Here is a 16,626-nt window from a genome sequence, read left to right as displayed (position 1 = left end):
TCGCGGGCCAACCGTAGCTGGCCTCGCTCAGATGGTGTCGGGCTGCTCCTGGTAACCTTTGCCCCCTCACGGACAAAGGTAATTGCCTGTTGGTGGTTGGATGCTGATGGCGGTAGGGAGTTGGTGGCAGCTCGTTTGTCCTCCAGGGTGGATGCAAAGATCTTCAGGACTTGGTTGTGACGCCACGTGTAGCGTCCTTGGGCGAGACTAGTTTTTCATCCTGAAAGAATGTGCCTGAGGGTGGCTGGCGTGGAACAAAGGGCACACCCCGGGTCTTCACCATACCACTGGCCAAGGTTAACTGGTGTTGGAAGGACGTCGTATGTAGCTCTGATAATAAAGCTCAACTGCCTCGCTTCCATGGCCCACATGTCCTTCCAGCTAATCTTCCTCCTCTCCACACTGTCCCATCGCGTCCACTGTCCCTGCTTGGCAAGAGAGACTGCCTTGGCCCATCTTCCAGCCTCCTCCTGATGGCGTACTTCCTCCACCACCATCTTCCTCCGTTCTGGTGCTGTGGCCTTACTCCAAGCAGGGCGAGCAGCTGTTAGCCCGAAGCCTCCTCTTCCCTGCTGAACATACCCCACAATGTCAGCATGTTTGAGGGCTGCTGTTGCTTCCTCCACCGCTTTGGCTGGTGTCCATTTGCGCCCGGTTGCCAAGGTTGGTGCGTTGTTGCTCACCACTAAATCTCTGGATTCATTCAGTGTCATCTGGAGTCTTGTTTTTGCACACTTGAACTACTCTGTGAGACTGGTGAGAGGCAGCTTGAGGATGCTATCTCCGTAGAGACCTATGGTGGTAAGGCATCATGGAATTCCGAGCCATTTCTTGATGTAGCCTGTGACTCCTCTTTCCAACTTCTCTACGGTTGAGATTGGGACCTAATACACTGCGAGGGGCCACAGCATCCGTGGTAGGAGTCCAAACTGCAGGCACCAAGCCTTTAACTTTCCAGGTAGCTATGTTTTGTCGATGGACTGCAGGCCACTGCTGATATCTTTGCGCAGTTGTAGCACCTGGTCTTTGTCCTTCAGGCTTGCATCATACCACCTGCCAAGGCTTTTTACAGGTTGCTCAGACACTGTTGGGATTGGATCATCGCCGATGAAGAATTTCAGGTCAGAGAGCACTCCCTTCACAATTGAGATGCTTCGTGACTTGGATGGTTTGATCTTCATACGGGCCCAACTGATGTTCTCTTCCAGTTTTCTGAGCAGCCTCCTGGTGCATGGGACGGTGGTGGTCAACGTTGTAATGTCATCCATGTAAGCTCTGAGCGGAGGGAGACGCTGACCAGAGTCAACTCGCTGTCCGCCTACAACCCATTTTGAGGCTCGGATGATGACTTCCATTGCCATCACAAATGCCAGGGGTGAAATAGTGCATCCCGCCATGATGCCTACTTCCAGGCACTGCCAAGAGGTGGTAAAGTCAGAGGTGGTATAGCATAGCATAATTTGTTTCCCTAGCATAATCTGTTTCCCTCGCTAACCTAAACATCCAATCTTCATTCCGGGCCGCCAATGCCGTCTGCAGAAAACTCCCCCAAAATAAGTTTCAATACACACATATATGGACTTCCTGTCCAAGGACTCACACACACATATATGGACTTCCTGTCCAAGGACTCACACACACATATATGGGTAATGATAGGGTTATGTAACATATATACCAGAGTAATGATAGGGTTATGTAACATATATACCAGAGTAATGATAGGGTTATGTAACATATATACCAGAGTAATGATAGGGTTATGTAACATATATACCAGAGTAATGATAGGGTTATGTAACATATATACCAGGGTAATGATAGGGTTATGTAACATATATAGCAGAGTAATGATAGGGTTATGTAACATATATACCAGAGTAATGATAGGGTTATGTAACATATATACCAGAGTAATGATAGGGTTATGTAACATATATACCAGGGTAATGATAGGGTTATGTAACATATATAGCAGAGTAATGATATATATCACCTGGGATTATCCATGTTAATGTTTGGATCACCTGGGAGCGAACTTCCCTTTGTCTCTCATGTGATGTCAGTGAGTAAATCAAGGACATTCATTAGTTGAACAGGGATACTTTTAAGACCAATTACTTGAGATAAAGGTTTTTATGTCAGTGTTGAACACAAAGTCTGTAAGGTAACTGTAATATTCACTTTCAGTCTCAGAATAAATAATACAATGTAGCCTTGAAATATGTTGTACAGTGATAACAGGTAACTCAACGTCCATATGTATGCTATTAAGAGTATGAAGTAGTGTACACAACAAATCTGCTGGTGTTAGACCCATCGTCTCCTCTAGGTGGCAGCATAGAATGTGATAAAGCTAAGGATCATTTCAAAACTCCTCAATGCAGGGAACAGAAAAAGCAGGCAAGATCCAGACAAAATGTTTAATATATCTATTTTCTAAAACGTTGAAAACAAATTAATTTTTAAATTAAAAAACACTTTAACCATAAAAATTAACATCTTAACATTACGTCTAGAGTCAGTGACTAGACCACCAACTGTCAAAATACACATTTTCATACACAGAAAAAAGCAAATATTAACAAAAGTTTAAAACTACGCATGTCAGCCCAGTGTGGTATTTCTGAGAAGAAAACAGCATGAAGGGAGAGTCAAGGCAACTATTTGTACAACAAATAATAGAGAGTTGAGGCACCAAGGGCTTACAGTATTATGGAAATACAGTCAAAAGAAAACATTTGATGTACGATACACAACTCTTATTGGGTTTTCAGAATTTGGAAGTGTGATGCCGTTGGTTGGTGTTACGGGGGAAAGGCATCAGTGTCATGAGGAAGCTCTGTTCTCCTCGTAAGGAGACTCGTACACATCCATGGGGGGGCAGGTGCACACCAGGTGCTGGTCACCGTAGATGTCGTCGATCCTGGAGATGCTGGGCCAGAACTTGTTCTCGGGCCTCACGAACGGCTGGAAGTTGTGAAGGACAAGGGAGTGTTAAAATGTTTTTGGTTTACCATGCAGACTGCAGTGAGAGTAAAAATACATAAATAAATCAATCAATAATGGCTTCGGGTCTGAGCAGCGGCATATGTTTTTACTGAGCTCCACGCCAGAACTGATATGTCATATGGAAGCAGATATTTAGTGTGAAACTCACACCATAGTCAAGAAATGCCTGACACACATGCTGGCTCCAGAGCTAGCCAAGATGCTAATGATGCACCTGACCTGAGTCCTGGGCAGGATGCTATCGAGACAGAGAAATAATCGACCAAACACACATTTCAAAACTTTTCCTATGAGGGGGGGGTGGAACGGTGTGGGCCAAAATGGAACAACATTCAACCCACCCCATGTCCTTACGTTCTTTAGTGTGTTCTTTAGTGTGTTCTTTAGTGTGTTCTTTTGTGTGTTCTTTAGTGTGTTCTTTAGTATGTGCTCCATTACCACTCAGTAAACAGCACCTTACATTACACTCACAACCCCATTGTGAGTGGCCCACTTTGGATATGGTCCCAGTTTAGGGCACACTTTAAGCACAGACAGGCTTTGCCCTCTCTCCCAATTGTGGCTAATGCACTTTTTTTCCACCCTCACTTATGGACGCAGCATTCAAGTTATGGTTCAGGAATGGTCTAAAAAGGGTGAAGGATCTTTTTAGGGATGGTGTATTCCTGTCTTTTGAGTGGTTGGTGAGTGAGTACAATATCCCCCGCTCAAATTCTTTAGGTATTTACAGGTGCGTGCCTTTGTTGGGAAGCATTTCTCTCTTTTTTCCTTTACTCCCATCGAATAGTTGGATAGATGAGTGGTTGGATGGGGATCCAAATTAGTTGTGAGTAGACTATATTGTGCTATATTGACTATATTGTGCTATTCAAAAGGCTACATCCCCAGCACTTAACCATATAGCTTGGGGGGAAGACTTTGGCGATGAGATCTCAGCTAGCTCCTGGCAATTAAGAGAATACATTCAACTTCTACAACTATCAGACATGGTTTCAAGTGTTTCATAGGCTCCACTTCTCTAAGAGCAGGCTTGCCAGGCTGTATCCAGACGTAGATCCTGATGCCATCAGGTTCCAGCCACTCTCTCATACGTTCTGGTCATGTCCAACGTTGGTACAATTTTGGTCTTCTATATTTGAGACATTTTCTTATATTTGCAACAAGGAGAGCAGCCCTGACCCTGTGATTACAGTGTTTGGTGTGGCCCTGACCCTGTGATTACAGTGTTTGGTGTGGTCCCTGACCCTGTGATTACAGTGTTTGGTGTGGTCCCTGACCCTGTGATTACAGTGTTTGGTGTGGCCCTGACCCTGTGATTACAGTGTTTGGTGTGGCCCCTGGCCCTGTGATTACAGTGTTTGGTGTGGTCCCTGACCCTGTGATTACAGTGTTTGGTGTGGTCCTGACCCTGTGATTACAGTGTTTGGTGTGGTCCCTGGCCCTGTGATTACAGTGTTTGGTGTGGTCCCTGACCCTGTGATTACAGTGTTTGGTGTGGTCTCTGACCCTGTGATTACAGTGTTTGGTGTGGTCCCTGGCCCTGTGATTACAGTGTTTGGTGTGGTCCCTGACCCTGTGATTACAGTGTTTGGTGTGGCCTCTGACCCTGTCATTATAGTGTTTGGTGTGGTCTCTGACCCTGTGATTACAGTGTTTGGTGTGGTCCCTGACCCTGTGATTACAGTGTTTGGTGTGGCCCTGACCCTGTGATTACAGTGTTTGGTGTGGCCCTGACCCTGTGATTACAGTGTTTGGTGTGGTCTCTGACCCTGTGATTACAGTGTTTGGTGTGGTCCCTGACCCTGTGATTACAGTGTTTGGTGTGGTCCCTGACCCTGTGATTACAGTGTTTGGTGTGGCCCTGACCCTGTGATTACAGTGTTTGGTGTGGTCTCTGACCCTGTGATTACAGTGTTTGGTGTGGTCCCTGACCCTGTGATTACAGTGTTTGGTGTGGTCCCTGACCCTGTGATTACAGTGTTTGGTGTGGCCCCTGACCCTGTTATTACAGTGTTTGGTGTGGTCTCTGACCCTGTGATTACAGTGTTTGGTGTGGCCCTGACCCTGTGATTACAGTGTTTGGTGTGGTCTCTGACCCTGTGATTACAGTGTTTGGTGTGGCCCTGACCCTGTGATTACAGTGTTTGGTGTGGCCCTGACCCTGTGATTACAGTGTTTGGTGTGGCCCCTGACCCTGTGATTACAGTGTTTGGTGTGGTCCCTGACCCTGTGATTACAGTGTTTGGTGTGGTCTCTGACCCTGTGATTACAGTGTTTGGTGTGGCCCTGACCCTGTGATTACAGTGTTTGGTGTGGTCTCTGACCCTGTGATTACAGTGTTTGGTGTGGCCCTGACCCTGTGATTACAGTGTTTGGTGTGGCCCTGACCCTGTGATTACAGTGTTTGGTGTGGTCCCTGGCCCTGTGATTACAGTGTTTGGTGTGGTCCCTGACCCTGTGATTACAGTGTTTGGTGTGGTCTCTGACCCTGTGATTACAGTGTTTGGTGTGGTCCCTGACCCTGTGATTACAGTGTTTGGTGTGGCCTCTGACCCTGTGATTATAGTGTTTGGTGTGGTCTCTGACCCTGTGATTACAGTGTTTGGTGTGGTCCCTGACCCTGTGATTACAGTGTTTGGTGTGGCCCTGACCCTGTGATTACAGTGTTTGGTGTGGCCCTGACCCTGTGATTACAGTGTTTGGTGTGGTCTCTGACCCTGTGATTACAGTGTTTGGTGTGGTCCCTGACCCTGTGATTACAGTGTTTGGTGTGGTCCCTGACCCTGTGATTACAGTGTTTGGTGTGGCCCTGACCCTGTGATTACAGTGTTTGGTGTGGTCTCTGACCCTGTGATTACAGTGTTTGGTGTGGTCCCTGACCCTGTGATTACAGTGTTTGGTGTGGTCCCTGACCCTGTGATTACAGTGTTTGGTGTGGCCCCTGACCCTGTTATTACAGTGTTTGGTGTGGTCTCTGACCCTGTGATTACAGTGTTTGGTGTGGCCCCTGACCCTGTGATTACAGTGTTTGGTGTGGTCTCTGACCCTGTGATTACAGTGTTTGGTGTGGCCCTGACCCTGTGATTACAGTGTTTGGTGTGGCCCCTGACCCTGTGATTACAGTGTTTGGTGTGGCCCTGACCCTGTGATTACAGTGTTTGGTGTGGCCCTGACCCTGTGATTACAGTGTTTGGTGTGGCCCCTGACCCTGTGATTACAGTGTTTGGTGTGGTCCCTGACCCTGTGATTACAGTGTTTGGTGTGGTCTCTGACCCTGTGATTACAGTGTTTGGTGTGGCCCTGACCCTGTGATTACAGTGTTTGGTGTGGTCTCTGACCCTGTGATTACAGTGTTTGGTGTGGTCTCTGACCCTGTGATTACAGTGTTTGGTGTGGCTCTGACCCTGTGATTACAGTGTTTGGTGTGGCCCTGACCCTGTGATTACAGTGTTTGGTGTGGTCCTGACCCTGTGATTACAGTGTTTGGTGTGGTCTCTGACCCTGTGATTACAGTGTTTGGTCTCTGACCCTGTTATTACAGTGTTTGGTGTGGTCTCTGACCCTGTGATTACAGTGTTTGGTGTGGTCTCTGACCCTGTGATTACAGTGTTTGGTGTGGTCTCTGACCCTGTGATTACAGTGTTTGGTGTGGTCTCTGACCCTGTGATTACAGTGTTTGGTGTGGTCCCTGACCCTGTGATTACAGTGTTTGGTGTGGTCTCTGACCCTGTGATTACAGTGTTTGGTGTGGCCCTGACCCTGTGATTACAGTGTTTGGTGTGGTCCCTGACCCTGTGATTACAGTGTTTGGTGTGGTCTCTGACCCTGTGATTATAGTGTTTGGTGTGGTCCCTGACCCTGTGATTACAGTGTTTGGTGTGGCCCTGACCCTGTGATTACAGTGTTTGGTGTGGCCCTGACCCTGTGATTACAGTGTTTGGTGTGGTCTCTGACCCTGTGATTACAGTGTTTGGTGTGGTCCCTGACCCTGTGATTACAGTGTTTGGTGTGGCCCTGACCCTGTGATTACAGTGTTTGGTGTGGTCTCTGACCCTGTGATTACAGTGTTTGGTGTGGCCCTGACCCTGTGATTACAGTGTTTGGTGTGGCCCTGACCCTGTGATTACAGTGTTTGGTGTGGTCTCTGACCCTGTGATTACAGTGTTTGGTGTGGTCTCTGACCCTGTGATTACAGTGTTTGGTGTGGCCCTGACCCTGTGATTACAGTGTTTGGTGTGGCCCTGACCCTGTGATTACAGTGTTTGGTGTGGTCCCTGACCCTGTGATTACAGTGTTTGGTGTGGTCTCTGACCCTGTGATTACAGTGTTTGGTGTGGCCCCTGACCCTGTGATTACAGTGTTTGGTGTGGCCCCTGACCCTGTGATTACAGTGTTTGGTCCCTGACCCTGTGATTACAGTGTTTGGTGTGGTCTCTGACCCTGTGATTACAGTGTTTGGTGTGGTCCCTGACCCTGTGATTACAGTGTTTGGTGTGGTCTCTGACCCTGTGATTACAGTGTTTGGTGTGGTCCCTGACCCTGTGATTACAGTGTTTGGTGTGGCCCCTGACCCTGTGATTACAGTGTTTGGTGTGGTCCCTGACCCTGTGATTACAGTGTTTGGTGTGGTCCCTGACCCTGTGATTACAGTGTTTGGTGTGGTCCCTGACCCTGTGATTACAGTGTTTGGTGTGGCCCTGACCCTGTGATTACAGTGTTTGGTGTGGTCTCTGACCCTGTGATTACAGTGTTTGGTGTGGTCCTGACCCTGTGATTACAGTGTTTGGTCCCTGACCCTGTGATTACAGTGTTTGGTGTGGTCTCTGACCCTGTGATTACAGTGTTTGGTGTGGCCCCTGACCCTGTGATTACAGTGTTTGGTGTGGTCTCTGACCCTGTGATTACAGTGTTTGGTGTGGTCTCTGACCCTGTGATTACAGTGTTTGGTGTGGTCCCTGACCCTGTGATTACAGTGTTTGGTGTGGTCTCTGACCCTGTGATTACAGTGTTTGGTGTGGTCTCTGACCCTGTGATTACAGTGTTTGGTGTGGTCCCTGGCCCTGTGATTACAGTGTTTGGTGTGGTCTCTGACCCTGTGATTACAGTGTTTGGTGTGGCCCCTGACCCTGTGATTACAGTGTTTGGTGTGGCCCCTGACCCTGTGATTACAGTGTTTGGTGTGGTCCTGACCCTGTGATTACAGTGTTTGGTGTGGTCTCTGACCCTGTGATTACAGTGTTTGGTGTGGTCCCTGGCCCTGTGATTACAGTGTTTGGTGTGGTCTCTGACCCTGTGATTACAGTGTTTGGTGTGGCCCTGACCCTGTGATTACAGTGTTTGGTGTGGCCCCTGACCCTGTGATTACAGTGTTTGGTGTGGTCTCTGACCCTGTGATTACAGTGTTTGGTGTGGCCCCTGACCCTGTGATTACAGTGTTTGGTGTGGTCCCTGACCCTGTGATTACAGTGTTTGGTCCCTGACCCTGTGATTACAGTGTTTGGTGTGGCCCTGACCCTGTGATTACAGTGTTTGGTCCCTGGCCCTGTGATTACAGTGTTTGGTGTGGTCCTGACCCTGTGATTACAGTGTTTGGTGTGGCCCCTGACCCTGTGATTACAGTGTTTGGTGTGGCCCCTGACCCTGTGATTACAGTGTTTGGTGTGGCCCCTGACCCTGTGATTACAGTGTTTGGTCCCTGGCGAGGCGCCGGTATCAGTTGCTCAGTCAGACGCCGTAGCCTTTGCATCTCTATCAGCTCAAGGCCTGATTTGATTTAATTGGAGATCAGCTACCTGTCCTACACACAGGCGCTGGGTTGGGAATGTGATGGCACATTTAAAGCTTGAGAAGCTGAAATACTCAACCAGGGGTTGACACACAGAGACATGGCAGACATTTTTGGACTACTTTGACTTGGAATTCCCTGCTAGAGACACAGGATGACAGTTGAAGTTAATCTCTTATTAATAATAATAATAATAATTTATATCATCTTGTGGATGTCATTTGTGGTCTTCTCGATTGTATGTTTTGTATGTTTTTGCATTTAAAAAGCCAATAAAAATATTTGAATTATTATGATTACATTTACATTTAAAGGAAACATACGTTTACACTGCCAAAGCAAGTGTGAAGATAAACATTTAAAAATGTCATGTACGACTAGAATAAAGAAATGATTAAACAAAGCTGTGTATATGAATAGTATACAGGTAGATAAGGATAACTTAAAGTACAAATAGAAAAGTGTGGTTTAAACATTGCAGTTTAAAAATATGAATACAAATAAATGAGAACTGTCCAGAGATCCAGATGGTGCAGATACTTATTTACAGTTTTTACAGTGGTTGTGTTCTATTGGATTTCCTTTTCCTTTTCCTTTTCCAGCTCATAAATCTTTGTCATTAGTCATGTCTTCAAAATATTTTGGGGTGTTTCTGTAATCTGTGGGAAGCATGCGTCTCTGATGTCTTTGTAATGTCTGGTGTCCTTTAAATCTAAGACTAGAAACTGAAATGTGTTGATATCCACAATATTTATAAATATTGGGATAGAGAGAGTCTAAAGATATATGTACAACATCAAAATGTGAACACGGAACAGTGAACTAAAGTGTAGGATGTTTGTTGGAGTGTGTGAGGGTCAGGGGGGGTCAGGAGGATACTCACCAGGGGGAACGCTGCATACTCCCTGGAGTAAGGTCTGTCCCAGGTGGAGGAGGAGATGCAGGCCAGGGAGTGAGGGGCCATCTGTGGAGACACACACACACACACACGCACACACACACATTTAGCAGCTCTCCCTACACCGAGCGGTTCTAACGCGCACATTTTCCCCTTCCATAAGTTCATACTTACTCAACAACCCTAATGACCAGGTTTACCAGGAGCCTCAACTGCAGCGCGTATCGTAAACACACGCAGTGTCGGCAGCAACATCTCACTACGAGTCACGGCCATTTCAACGTACCTTCAGCGGGTTGACGCGAGAGTCCATCCTGCCTTCCTCGATGTCGGCTATTTCCTGTCTGATTCCCATCAGAGCGTCACAGAAGCGGTCCATCTCAGCCTTGTCCTCAGACTCGGTGGGCTCGATCATCAGGGTCCCAGTCACGGGCCAGGACATGGTGGGGGCGTGGAACCCTGCTCAGAGTGGGACGCAGAGAGGCGCCTCATGGTCAGGGGCGTATACGAAACACAGTTTGTTTCCAAAAATGTTATCAATATACTATATCGGTTATGAAAACTGCACTCCAGCTCACCATAGTCCTGCAGCCTTTTGGCCACGTCCACCGCTTCGATGTTGGCGGTCTTCTTGAACGGCCTCACGTCCAGAATGAACTCATGTGCGCAAAAACCTGTGGAACGCAACAAATCGCAAACGATCACCAAACTGCTGAGTCAATGAAATCTAAAACTTGCCGGTAGGAGCTTTAGCACTCTGCTAAAGTTACCGAGTTACACAGACCATGGATATGGGCCAAATATGAAATGTCATCCCCTCGCTCACCATTCCTGCCCCTGAAGAGGACCTTGTAGTGGTTCTCCAGTCGCTTGGCCATGTAGTTGGCGTTGAGGATGGCCACCTCTGTGGCGTGGGTCAGCCCCTTGGCTCCCATCATCTAGACAAGGGTAGGGGGCTCAATATCAACTCTATTCCCAAAGACACACATCAACAGAGACCTCAATGGAATTACACTGAGATTACACACGTACTATATGGGGTATATGACCATGCCTGGATGTGTTACTACTAGGGCTAGGACTTTAACCCGTTCATTTAGATTAATTAATTGCAGAACAAATAACGCATTCACTTTTGTAACGCTTTTTTATTTTGTGGGGGGGCCGGCTGGGTTGTTACCATTTTAGATGGCACTTGTGACTTGGCCTGTTTATTATTTTGACCAAGGATATCTGGGTGGGGAGGGGAGGGTGGGGAGGGTTAGTGTAACATTAGGTTAGGTACATTGTGTGATCTGTTGGTCTGTGTAGCTAAAATAGACAGGATTTTGCTGCTTTAAACGTATGTATATGTCTATTCATTGATTCACTCGAATACCAAATCCATTTGAATTGAAAACTGTTGCTTCTCGTGTCAAATATTGATATGCGATTAAAATGCGATAAATTTCGATTAATTAATTACAAAGCCTCTAATTAATTCGATTTTTTTTAAGCGCGTCCCACCTCTAGTTACTACCGTACGTGTATTGCTTTGACTTATTTGTTAACATTTGGTTGACTATAGATCTTTTTTTTATTTTTTTTTCAGATTTTATCCCTTTTTCACCCAATCTGGTAGCCAATTTAACCCAACTTAGCATCCAATTATCCCCTGCCTATTGCATAGGATCCGCCGCACGACCCCGTGGCCGGCAGTCCCAGAAGAGGCCGCCAGGCAGACTAGCTGACTGGCTCCTCGAGCCCAGCACCGTTATTCCGGCGCCCAGGGGGCGGTGTTGCGCGACGGATCCTAGTCCAGAAATACTCCTATACCGCCCTCGGAAGCGGCCGCCCAATATGCCGCTTCCCGTGTGCCTCGGCCATATCTGGATCTGGCGAGCCGGGATACGAACCCCGGCCCCGGTGGGCAGCATGCACTAGTGGCCAGTGCGTAGACCGCTACACCACCGCGGGGCGACTATAGATCTTTTGATTGCTTTTATTTTAGGTCATCTGTAAAAAAAAAATATATATATTTTTAATCTTATAGAAACTGTTTCAATATAGATGCATTTTCAGTCATTATCACGGTAATCATTATTACCACCATCCCAAACTCTAGAGTGGACCACCATCCCAAACTCTATTAGAGTGGACCACTGGACCACTGCACCGCTTTCACTGACCTTGATGTAGGCCCAGGAGATGGGCAGGATGGCACTGGAGCCCCAGGGGGCGGCACTGATGGTGCCCAGGGAGCTGCTGGAGTTGACCAGCTGCATGCTGACCACTGGGTGGGTGGGCAGGAACAGCGCAAGGTGCTCCTTCCTGGTTTGAGACAACACAAGAACATTTCCTCAACACAAGCAGGTTTTAGGTCACATTGAGGTTTTAGCCGCTCAGAACACTTCAGTGACAGTCCTCCTGAATGTCCACGGTCATCACCATCACTTACACTCCGATAGGTCCCATCCCCGGTCCCCCGCCCCCGTGGGGGATGCAGAACGTCTTGTGCAGGTTCAAGTGAGACACGTCGGAGCCGTAGTCCCCCGGGCGACACAGACCCACCTGGAGAGAGCAGAGCAGGAGGACGGACAGGAAGAAGACGTGAGAAGGTGACAGAGATAGAGAGGGAGGGCGTCCACAAAGGTGATGTTCCTGACATCAACAGAAGAGGGCGCTGCTCACCGGCGGTGCTGATCACAATGCATGATGTGTGTGATAAGAATGTGGCTAATCTGTAAGGCAAGGTCTTCCCCTCCCAAAGTTCACTCTCCTTATGTCAGGTTTCAAAGGCGGATAGACGGTGTAAAAGATTACGATCGCAAGAGAGGAATTGGCTGCTGGTGGAAGGAGGTCTAAGGTAATTACTTTTTCTTTTTTTACAGACTTGAATTCAAAGGTCACGCTTCTTCCTCTCATACTTCTACGAGACCCTCTTGTGTTCTTTCACCTAGCTGCCTGTAATATAACTGAAAAAAAGAAAATATCTACTACATTTTCTATACTCAATGCACTCTTAATATGTTTCAAATGTTTTTAATTGAGCCAAATAATCATATACAGTACCAGTCAAAAGTTTGGACACACTTTCCCATTGTATATTGTTAACGCTCATTTTCATGTATATGAAAGAGATACAATATATGTACAGTATATTCACGTATCTTCACATATATTTGGAACAGTATCAAACAAACAAAACAAAAATAGAAAGGAAAATTAAAAATAAACAAAAGATAAAAGAGTTCTACCTACCCTGTAGCCTTCCCTATCTTCCCAAGCCTCCGCTGTTTCCCTGTCCTCTACCCTTCAGTGCACACTAAATACAACTAAAAGTTGATACGGTAGTAGGTCTTAAAACCATTCAGGATTTGAAATAGAGCGAATCCCTACGGACTTAAAAGGTATTGACTCAGTTAACTGGATAGGGAGCAACACATAGCGACAGTATCGTAGTGTGCACCAAAGGGGACAGACAAACTTGACTCTACAGGAGAAGTGTTTGTTCCTCACCTGGGCATTCATATTGGCACCGTCCAGGTAGACCTGGCCACCGTTCTTGTGAATGAGGTCACACACGTCCCCGATACCCTCTTCAAACACGCCATTGGTGGAGGGGTATGTGATCATCATGGCTGCCAGGTTAGCCTTGTGCTTGTCCACCTGAGGAAAGGTGAAATGGGGGGGATTGTGAGCTCACTGGATGAGCTCACTGATAAAATCCAGAGGATACACTATCAGACTCAAAGCAGGTCTTTACCAGAGCCTTGAGGTGTGCATGGTCAATGTTGCCATCCTTGTCCACCTCTACCACCTGAACCTTCATGCCAGCCATCTGAGCACTGGCTGGGTTGGTGCCATGGGCTGACTTGGGGATGAGACACACCTGGGCAAAGGCAAGGCAAATGTATTCCTAAGGCACATATTCATACAACTGAATGCAAACTCATAGTGCTTTACATAGTTTTTGCATAGTGCAATAAAATAACAACAACAAAAAATGCCGCTGCATAGTGAACGAATGCTCCCTCTCCACTTTTGGTGCTCACTCTTAGAACAGTTCAAATGCCAGCCTCAGATGATCTGAGGGATCTAGCAGGTTCATAAGGCACTAATACAGTGGGGTGCAAAAATGGTCCAAATAGCTTTTACAATTAATATCTAAGTGAAAAGAAGCAAACCTAATCTCTAAGTAGTACAAAGTTAAACATGACACATTTCATCACATTTTGAATCAAGATTACATTTATCTTTTTACTTTTTACAGTTTCAAAATAATAAAACAAGGAAAAAGGCCTTGTGCAAAAGTTTGGGAACCTTGTCAGCTAGTACTTTGTAACTCCTCCTCGGGCAACGATAACAGCTTGCAAATGCTTCCTTTAGCCAGCCAAGAGTCCTCCAATTCTTGTTTTGGGAAATTTTCCCAATTTTTCCTGGCAGAACACCTCTAGTTCAGAAATATTCTTCGGCCTTCTTGCATGCACGGCATGTTTGAGATCTCTCCACACATTTTCAATAATATTCAAGTCTGGGGACTGTGATGGCCATCGTCTTTCCTGGAGGTACTTCATGGTTGATTTTGAGGTATGCTTCGGGTCATTTTCTTGCTGGAATACCCAACCTCTCTTCAACTTCAATTTCTGGACTGACCTTCGAACATTAGCCTCTAGAATGTCTTGATATTTGGTGGAATCCATTCTTCCTTCCACCTGCACAATATTGCCTGTGCCCCCAGCTGCTACACAACTCCTACGCATAATGGATCTACCTCCATGCTTAACAGTTGGAAAGGTGTTCTTCTCTACAAATGCTTCACCCTTTTTTCATTGCACATTGCACATTGTTCCAATATAATAGGCTCCATTTTCTTGGTCTTCCAGATCTTGCCTGGGCTTCAATTGTTCCATTTATTTTCCATTTTCTGATGTTTCTGACAGTGGAAATGGGTAGTTTGAAACATTGCGAGAGTTTTTTGTAGCCTTCTCCTTGATGGTGGAAGTGAACTGTCTTGATTCTGACATCCTTGGACAACTGTTTAGAGGAACCCATGGTTCTTAACAACAGCCACCGCAGTCGGATACTTTAGAAGGCATAAGGGCTCTGCACACAGCGTGCGATTTCTGTTGCGCGTCAACGTTCCATTTTGAAGTTTGAATGGAAGTCTATGAGAACATACAACAGAAATTGCATCGCACGCTGTGTGCATTGGGATGCAATGTTTTACGATGTTCTCATAGACTTCCATTCAAACTTCAAAATGGAACGTTGACGCGCAACAGAAATCGCACGCTGTGTGCAGAGCCCTATAGAGTTACTTCAGAATATATAGTTCAACCCTGGAATTATATTCACCCTATATTCACCCTGAAGCCCTAACGAGTAAATCACCTTGGTCTGGGCCTTAGTAATCATCTTCTCAAAAGGTAACAAAGAATAATCCAAAAGGGTTCCCAAACCTTTTTTAGCATTTAAACTCAAATAAAAAGAAACCTTGCTTTAAAATGTGCAGAAAGGCATCAACTTTTTAGCATTTAGTGTTCAGGTTTGCTTTCAATCACTTGGAGATAAATTGTAACAAACATTTAAACCAGGGGTGCCCACATTTTTGCACCCCACTGTATGTTTGAGATGTATTTTGGCCCTAAACCATTCAGAGATTTGTACCAGATTTTGACCAGGAGCATGATTTTTTCAATCTATTCTGTGAGATACAGGGAGCCAGTGTAGCGACCTAAGAATGGGAGAAACAGAAAAGACGTCCTAGTTTTAGTCAGGACTCTTGCAGCAGCATTTTTAAAACCTTGTAATTGTCTGTTTGTAAGAGTGTCTGTTTGGAGAGTCCTGAAAAAAGGTAATTGCAGTAGTCTAACCTGCTAGATATATAATATATATAATAATATATATAAGTATGGATACGTTTTTCAAGATCCTGCTTGGACATTAATTCTTGCTATATTTTTAAGATGATAATAAGATGATTTTTATTGTTGACTTAATGTGGGAGTTAAAACTGACAATCGGAATCTAATCTAATCTAATCTAACTGAATCTAAAATGACCCAGATTTCTGACCTGATCTTTACATTGGATGGAAAGAAATCTATGTGAGCAGCAACCACTAGCCTCTTCTTTTTGTCTCAAAGGTAATAGTCTCAGTTTTGTCTTTCTTTAATTGACAAGAAATTCTGACAGATCCAGTTATAACAATTATATTATAATAATTGTAACTGAGCCACTGCCGCCCCTTATTAATTAGATGCAGTCCATAAGGGAGTCTATTGGTGCTAAATCATATTGAGAAAGGGATACATAGATTTGAGTGTCATGTGTTTCCTCCAGGAATTTTTACAATGGTGGCGGGTAGCGCTGACCGCGAGCGCGCGCGCATGAAACGCGCACGCACGCTCAAAACAACGACGTAATTTCAGCCAAAACTCGAGGATGGCCCAAAAAAATCAAATGTTTTCCCGTACTTCTCCAGTGTGTCTCTTATTGTCTGTGTCTGCATGTTTTTCCAGCATGTAATTCCGTTGTCAATAAAAAAATCGTCTCCCCTTCTTTTCATTATCATTATGGAGGCTTTATGGTTGTTGTAACTAACTGCTGCTATTGTTTGCGAAGTTACAAGATCGTTAGCCCGCAGCGCAGAGCGCACAATGTATACGAGTTGACTCGCTGGAACGAGACAGGCCGCAAGACCACCACACACATGCCATATCATACCGTCTCATCATATTATTACATCGTATTTATCATCATATTTTTCACTATGTGTGGTTACCTGACCATCTTCCTCATCTTCTGGTACTTTTCGTTTGAAATACTTTAACAAACTCATCTGAAAATGGAACCAGGAATTTATGAACACATAGCTAGCTAACATTGCTAGCTAACATTTCTGGCAATTACTTTAAGTAGTTCTAAGGTAGCGGAAACGTAATTGTTT

General features: G+C 45.7%; 1 protein-coding gene across 1 annotated transcript in view; it reads right to left on the bottom strand.

The window, feature by feature from the left end:
- Nucleotides 1-2,121: 2,121 nt before the first annotated feature.
- Nucleotides 2,122-16,626, bottom strand: part of gldc (glycine dehydrogenase (decarboxylating)) — a 29,628-nt gene continuing 15,123 nt past the window's right edge. The window contains exons 17-25 of the mRNA XM_080530701.1: nt 13,441-13,566; nt 13,194-13,343; nt 12,133-12,245; nt 11,864-12,005; nt 10,522-10,633; nt 10,274-10,369; nt 9,982-10,154; nt 9,681-9,761; nt 2,122-2,970 (exon numbers count right to left, since the gene is read on the bottom strand). Coding sequence (XP_080386827.1) covers nt 2,830-2,970; nt 9,681-9,761; nt 9,982-10,154; nt 10,274-10,369; nt 10,522-10,633; nt 11,864-12,005; nt 12,133-12,245; nt 13,194-13,343; nt 13,441-13,566 — 1,134 coding nt within the window. The 3' untranslated portion in view covers nt 2,122-2,829. The remainder of the gene's footprint in view (nt 2,971-9,680; nt 9,762-9,981; nt 10,155-10,273; nt 10,370-10,521; nt 10,634-11,863; nt 12,006-12,132; nt 12,246-13,193; nt 13,344-13,440; nt 13,567-16,626) is intronic.

The sequence above is a fragment of the Nansenia antarctica genome (genome assembly GCF_963989245.1).
Source record: "Nansenia antarctica genome assembly, chromosome: 5".
Lineage (NCBI taxonomy): Eukaryota > Metazoa > Chordata > Actinopteri > Argentiniformes > Microstomatidae > Nansenia > Nansenia antarctica.
The sequence above is the reverse complement of the archived record's forward strand: the minus strand, read 5'-3'. Positions and strand labels throughout refer to the sequence as shown.